Source organism: Callionymus lyra, chromosome 2, assembly GCF_982586985.1.
Source record: "Callionymus lyra chromosome 2, fCalLyr1.hap1.1, whole genome shotgun sequence".
NCBI classification, from domain to species: Eukaryota; Metazoa; Chordata; class Actinopteri; order Syngnathiformes; family Callionymidae; genus Callionymus; species Callionymus lyra.
This window is the reverse complement of record NC_141819.1, coordinates 28,597,491-28,605,029: the sequence shown is the minus strand read 5'-3', so window position 1 is coordinate 28,605,029 and position 7,539 is coordinate 28,597,491. Positions and strand designations below refer to the sequence as shown.

Sequence of the window (7,539 nt, the reverse complement as noted above, 5' to 3'; positions counted from 1 at the left end):
TATGCTTTTATTAACACATTGTTAAAAAAAAAAAGAAACGCACAAGGCAGTGCATACCTCCACCAAGGAGCTCATATCACATGACTATAAATGCAACTTTTCATAGATAAAAAGATGTATAAGTTAATGGCAAAAGAATGTTTGTCTGACACGGAATCAAACCTATACAGTACATTTATTTATATTTATGAGATTCGAATCTATCATGTGTTCATAGTCGGAGAACAATCCATAAAAGCATTTCTAAAAGACAAACACTAAATACTTTTTGAATAACTTTTAAGCAGAAAAAAAACAGGTTATATAAACACAACTGTCTCACAAATATGCAGTCACCGAGTTCTTCTCCGCGGACCTGATGGATGATCTGGGTCAGATCCTATTCTGGGTTCTCAATGTAAACACGCACCCGGGGGGTTGAACAGCGTGCGCGTGTGTTTGCGCGCGCCAAACGGGGAGGTGGGCGGGGCTTGTCTGTCATAGGTGTCCTTAGAAGGCGAGTCCGATTTAAAGAAAGTTTTCGAGCTTTTAATGTGGATTATTGTTCTCCTCCCTGAACGACGCGGATGTTCTCACACTTTCTAGCGCCTCTGGATGGACATACTTGACGGGACCACCAGCTCAGGATCCACGAGCCTCCCGGGAGGGGGGGCGTGATACCGCTGGGGAGGGTGGTCTGCAGAGGCTCCGAGCCCCTCAAGTCCTCCTGACATGGAGATGTTGCGTCGCTCCTCCGTGTTCGCCGCCGAAGTCTTCGACCGATCGCCCACCGACAAGGAGCTGGTGTCTCAGGCCCGGGCGCTGTGCCGGGACTACATCCACTCCAGGCTGCACCGGGCCGGCATAGGCTGGTCCAGACCCGAGCCCGGGCGCGCGGCGGCTGGGGGGGCCCTGGGGGAGATCTCGTCCGTGCTGCTGTGGCTGGGTGAGAAAAGGGTAGTGTGTGTAGGTGTGTGTGTGTGTGTGTGTGTGTGTGTGGCATGAGAAGCACACACCTGTGAGCTTGCTTTTATTGTAGCAGTGAGGTGTGTACTTCATGCTGTGCTGGACTCAAGGTGGTACCATGTTATCAGTTTATGAGCAGAAGATAACAGTATCAATGTTTTGGTCACATTTTCAATATCAGTCAACTATGATGTACATGAAATCCTTCAATGATATATGTATACATGCATGTCATACACACTGTTATACAACCATATTACATTGTTTAACATTAAAATATAAACAGGTTTGGTCAATAATAATAATAAGTAGAAGTAGTTGTAGTTGTAGTAGTAGTATTTGCAGTAGTAGCAATAGTAGTAGACTGTTTAAGCACTTTGTGGCCCTGGTCTAGAAAGGCGCTTTACAAATAACCATTACTTACTTACTTACTTACTTACTTACTAGTAGGCGTAGTAGTTGTAGCAATAGTAGTAGTACAAGTGGTAGTAGTAGTGGTAGTTGTAGTACTAAGTAAGTAAGTAAGTAAATAATTATTATTTGTAAAGCGCTGTAGTAGTAGTTGTTAATATATTAGCAGTAGTATTTTTGGTATTAGTAGTACTAGCAGTGGTAGAGGTAGTGGTAGTAATAGTAAGAGTTGTAGAAGAAGTAGTAGTAGTAGTGGTTGTAGTAGTGGTGGTAGTAATATTAATAGTAGTAGTGGTTGTAGTAGTGGTGGTAGTAGTATTAATAGTAGTACTGGTTGTAGTAGTGGTAGTTTATCTTGTTTGTTACATCACATTGGCTCACATTCTCTTCATGAAAACAATTGTTAGGTTCAATTTTAATTTCGTTTGAGTTCAAGTTCAAGTTCAAGTTCTTTTATTGTCAAATATAAATGTATCAAGACATACAGTTGCTAACAGAATATGGTAAAACCTGTTTCAGACTAACTATACTTTCATGCGATTGAACAACATCATTTGAAGTCGATAGCTAAAATGATTAGAGCATTAGTGGTTAACACTTCGTGTTCTGTAGTTCAACTCAATTCTTACGTCATTAAAGTTGTTGAGTTGGTTATGAAAGATCTGTCTCCTTGATCTTCTAGTTTCCACTGGAGCAACATCTGAGGGAATCCAAAAAGGTTCTCAAACACTTCAGGCTCATTGACGTCTCTGGCTCTTTGCCTGCTACAAAAACAAACAGTGGAGTGAACGTGTTTATTTCTCCCTGCGTGGTGTTACGACAACGCTTCACAAGTTATGTTCACTCGGCTCCATTCACGGGTTTAGTGTTTGTTATGATAAACTCTCCAGTATGTCTGCTCGTGACATTTTGAACATGGTTTTCCTGCAGGTGACGAGCTGGAGTACCTTCGACCCAACGTCTACCGAAATGTGGCCCGGCAGCTCAACATCACCGTGGCCTCGGAGAGCGTGGTGTCCGACGCCTTCCTGGCCGTCGCCGCCGACATTTTCTCCACAGGTGAATACTTAATAAATGAAGAGCTACTTCTCAGGCACTGTTTTGTGGAACCGTTCTCCGTGTGCAACCTGTTCAAACATGGAGCCAAAAAAGGAGAAGGAGTCGTGCCCTTTTAGGGAAGTTCATTGTGCGGCGGCGTCTGGGCAGGAGGAACTTTAGAGCCGGGGAAATGAAGCAAAGATAACCAAAGTTTAAGGAAACGCTGATAGTTTTTTAATACACCCAGATTACACAAGCTGTCCCATTTCATTTTTGAGTGTGTGCTGGGCTCAAGTTCACCGGTTTGACAAGATCAGCGGGGGAAAGATTCGAGTCGCTCCATATTAGGTTAAGCTCCCGCTGCTGTGAATAATTCTTACAGACTTGTTTGAAACTCCACCCGGAGAGTTTGGCTTTCCTTCCTCGGGGGGGAACACAGCAAATTAGGAGCCACGCTGATGATTATCGAGCTGCTTCGGGAACTGTGTACACACTTTGGTTCGGTCAGAGAGCAGTTAAGATAAACCCATGTAAGTTTGAGAACACTTTAAATAAACTGTAACTAAAGTGTGCAGCCATCACTCAGAGTGTTTACACCAGGAAACAGGCAAACATTTGTCTGCAGATAATTGATATTGCCTGAAAAACCATCGTGTGTGAAGAGGAACTTGTGTCTGGATACTGATTGTCCAGCACAGACGTGTGCATGCATGCCTTGGCTGCTTTTATCGGATTTTAATATGAGATAAGACGGCAAGTGATGCTTTCGAAAACGATTTATGGAAAAGGAATATTTTTGTTTAGATGGATCCAGTGCACTGTAAAACATTAAGTCCTATTAACTTGACTGACTGAAAATCATAAGTTAACTCAACTTTCCTTTGCTTCTACTTAGAAATTAAACGTTAAAACATTAATTGTACTACATCATTGTACTTGACTCAACTTTATAAGTTGCAAAAACATTATTTAACGTTATTTAACTCTTTGTCTCAACTTGATTCTTTCTTCAGTGCGCGACACTTGACTTGATAGTTCAATAATCGCACATTTTTGCATTATTACTCGCATTAATATTTTAAGTTAATTTAGAGTTAATATTGGGGCGACCATACACCCTAACTCATCCACTGCCTTCAGTCCACCCGAGTAGACAAAGCCAGTCATTAGTCAGTTAGTGCCTCCAACTTGCAAGTGAGGTGACCCCGAAACAAATGGAATTTCATGATATTCTTTTATCTCGAGAACTTTGTTTAACTCTGAGGTGCAGTAATTCCCTCCTTTTTCACGACTTTCTTTATTCAAATTGACATCTAGATAAAAACAACTTGAGTCAACATTCCATTTTCAAGTAATCAAGATCATTCGTAAACGTAGAAATCATGCAGATTTGACAAAAACTAAATGGGTCTGTGAGGTTTTACAGTGTCATTTTGAAGAAAAGTACACGCAGCTGTACAGGGGTGAACCTGCTGGGTGACCAGATGGTTTTAAAATGATCTGCATGTGATGACCTTTGCGAGCGTCGAGTCTGGCCGCCTGCGATCTGCAGCTGAGTATGCAGGTAGACAGGTTAGACCGTCTCATCTGGCAAAAATGAAAAAAGCCTTTGCGATCTCAACCTCACGTGGCTGGTGTGTTTGTTTCATAGACGACTGAGATTAATAAAGTATCTAATACTCTGACTAAATAAAGGTACAGAAAAATTATCGGAATCAGGAGTCTGGAAAATGTGGAACGATGAGCGATAGATAGATCACTGCAACCCTCTGTGTTTTGTCTCAAACTAGGACAGTGAGGCATGTAGGGCAGATTCTTGGCCCGTGTTCTGTTTTCTTTTTTTTGTATTTGTTCATCCCTTGCTGCACCAGACTGGACGAAATCTCAATGAATTCTTGTGTCCTCTGACGACCTCTGACGACCTCTCGACACTTTGCTTTGCCCTCAGGTGTCACGTGGGGGAAGGTGGTCTCTCTGTATGCAGTGGCAGGAGCCCTGGCTGTCGACTGCGTCCGCCATGGACATCCAGCCATGGTCCACACCATCGTGGACTGCATGGGCGAGTTCGTCCGCAAGAGTCTGAGCGCCTGGCTGAAGAGAAGGGGTGGCTGGGTAAGACTTGATCTCATATTAAGATGGAGCATGAGACCCTGGAGCTTAATGACGGTTAAATCATTTGTGTGTAAACTATCAATATCTGCCAGGAGATAAACTATTGGTGTGATCTCTGAGAGCAGCGAGGTTCATGTTGTGTTGTATGCCGATGACATCTTGTTGTAAGGTCGATGTCTCTTCGTGACAAAAGCCAAAACTCAATTCACTTTTTACTTTGATATGATCATCGTAACCTCCTGAACTCGGAATCTTAAAGAAATAGATCAAAAGTAGCTGAAGTTTTTATAATCTATTGTATTTTTCAACTGTTGAATAAGGGGATTAATATGTCTGCTGTGTTTCTGAGCTCAGACATGAGGTAAAGTGTGCAGACCGGAGCTAGAATGAGCTGGAAAACGGTCAAAAAGCCTGTTTTGATCTGGTTTTAATCTCTGTACAAAAGCCAGTTTCATATCCTTCAAGATTCTTCTTCTTATTTTGATGGTTTTTGTCTAATTCTTTTGCAACAGAGTTTCTATTTTCGATCCCAGGGCAACAGTTATAACATTATTGTGCTGCGATCAGGCGGTGAAACCACGTAATGAGCAGATGCTTTATGAAACAAACGATGAACACTAACCTCAGGACTCAGTTATAATTTGGTTATGTTGTGACAATTTATTTATATACATTGTCGACCTCAGATTTCCCTACGCTGTTTCACCAACAACAACCCTTTTGTTGGATACTTTTAATTTAGATTTTACACTGATAAAAATGTACTTTAAAGTACCTTTTACGGCATATAAGTGAAAAGTCAGACTGTACTGTGTTTGATGCATTTGAAGTTTCTAGAGCTCATGTCAACATGTCAAACTCAAGGCCTGGGGACCTTATTCAACGGTGACCTATACAAGTGCCTGTGTTTAACCCTTGTGTCATCTTGGGGTCAAGGTTAACGACACATTTGTTTCCGGGCCTTTGGGTCACTGTGATCCTGAGATAACAGATAACAAGGGTTAAATATTATATTATTATATATATATTTGCTTTACAAATTTAAATGTTTTGAATCAGAAGAGACAGTTTAATCGTGATTCTTGTTTCTACTCAAATGAATCACAAACATTTGCATCTTTTACTAAATTACTTTAGACTCAATAATAGTCAGGTCTTGAATTAAATGATTTCTTATTTATAGTTTTTAATAATTCTCATAGTATCAAATATTTTGATTTGAAAAACGTTTTTTTTTTTTATTTGGAATTTTCCCCCAAATCTTAAATTAAATATTTTAAATTAATTTTCCTTTTTTATTTCAAATGATCAACATTTTGGTAAATTTATTGAGTTGTAAAAAATTAAATCTCATTTATAATATGTCTATATGTCTTATAAACATGACACTTGTTTTTATATATCATATATATATATATATATATATATATATATATATATATATATATATATATATATATTTATAATATTGAATTAATCATCATCAGAAATCCTCATTTGAACTGTTCAGTGTTTTTTTCCCATTACTTTTGGTTTTACTCATAATAAAAAGCCCTTTTATTAAAATAATCTCAAAATATGAAACACAGGATTGTAATTGATTTTAAAATGTATTGAAGATAAATTCTAAGAAGAGAATAACCTTCCTTCAGAGGGAATTTGTCATATTTATCTGCTGAGTTTTTACAAATATTGAACATAAGTCTAAGTACAATTTTGACCATATGAGCTGTAAGATAAAGGCCAAATACACAATGCAAATTTTAAAAGGTTGATGTTATGAGTTGCAGGACATTTGAGATCATAAAAAGGGGGAAGTGTTCTTCATCAGAAATGGCAGTTTGATTGTTTGAGGTCTGAGTTTTATTGTGGGTTTTGGGTTGTGAACAACTTGCAGATCTTTAAAAAATAATAAGAAAAAAAGCCATGAAAACACATATTAAAAATGTCTTGTCTTGCATTGCACGTGTACTAAATAAGTGTATTTTTGTGTGTTAACTCACAGGCAGACGTGACTAAATGTGTGGTCAACACTGACCCCAGCTTCTGCTCGCACTGGCTCGTGTCGTCTCTCCTCACATTTGGACACTGTGTGAAAGCTGTGGTGCTCTACCTCCTCAGGGAGAAGTGACAGCAACATGGATTCTGCAATTTCAAAAAGAAAAAAAAAAAAGGTTTTGGATTGTCTTTGCACTCACTCACACTAAGAGCCCACCGACTTAACATTCTGCCGTCTTCTTGTCTTCCACATGTTTTAATTTATTTGTGAAAGTGAATGTGATGCCAGAAATGTGATGTAAGTTTGTGTAAATCACCTTTTTTGTCTCACGCAACGGTTTTTCCACTCATAAATTTTAGTTTGGCGGCTTCTAGTGGTCGAAATCTTACTGCTATTATGCTTTTAACACTCGAGATTTGTGAGTAAATGTACAGTCAGTGCATCTTTTGCAGTGTTTTATAATAAGCTTTTGTGCTTTGATAACATTTCATACAATGCTTTGAAATTTATTCTGGGAATAATTTAGCACTTTGTTGAAATTGTTGAAATGTGTCTATGCAGTATTTGCAAACTGTAAATAAGTTGTTGAATAAAATGTTTGTTACAATATTGTTTCACTTCTTAGAATCATTAAAGGGGATTTTGTGCACTATTTTATTCTCAATTATAGAGCTGGTTTATGTTGATGTAGGTCACACCTGGGCACACCCGGCTGGGGGGCCCTTTTGGCTGTATTCATGTGGCTCTCCTGAGGTCAAAGATCATGTCAAATATAACAAATTAGATTTTGTAGTTATTTATTTTAGTTTTTACTCGTCTTAGGACTTTTGTCATTTACTAAGTATTTATTGCCCCTTGAAAATATTTAAGGGAAAATAAAAAAATATTTAGGAGAAAAACAGGCGTTTTTATATCGGTTTAAAAAGAATAAAAGTTTTATCAAATACATATTTTAGCAAAACTAGCTTGATTTTGTGACTTGATATTCAATTTTCGCTCGCTTTATTTTTGCTGATGTTCCCTAACCAAAAAAA

At 38.7% G+C, this 7,539-nt stretch overlaps 1 protein-coding gene across 1 annotated transcript; it reads left to right on the top strand.

The window, feature by feature from the left end:
• Positions 1–462: 462 nt before the first annotated feature.
• boka (BCL2 family apoptosis regulator BOK a) lies at positions 463–7,112 on the top strand. The gene is made up of 4 exons (XM_087784486.1): positions 463–925; positions 2,287–2,415; positions 4,343–4,506; positions 6,512–7,112. The coding sequence occupies exons 1-4, from the start codon at positions 712–714 to the stop codon at positions 6,635–6,637; spliced, it is 633 nt and encodes a 210-aa protein (XP_087640612.1). The 5' UTR covers positions 463–711; the 3' UTR covers positions 6,638–7,112.
• The last annotated feature ends 427 nt before the right edge of the window (positions 7,113–7,539 follow it).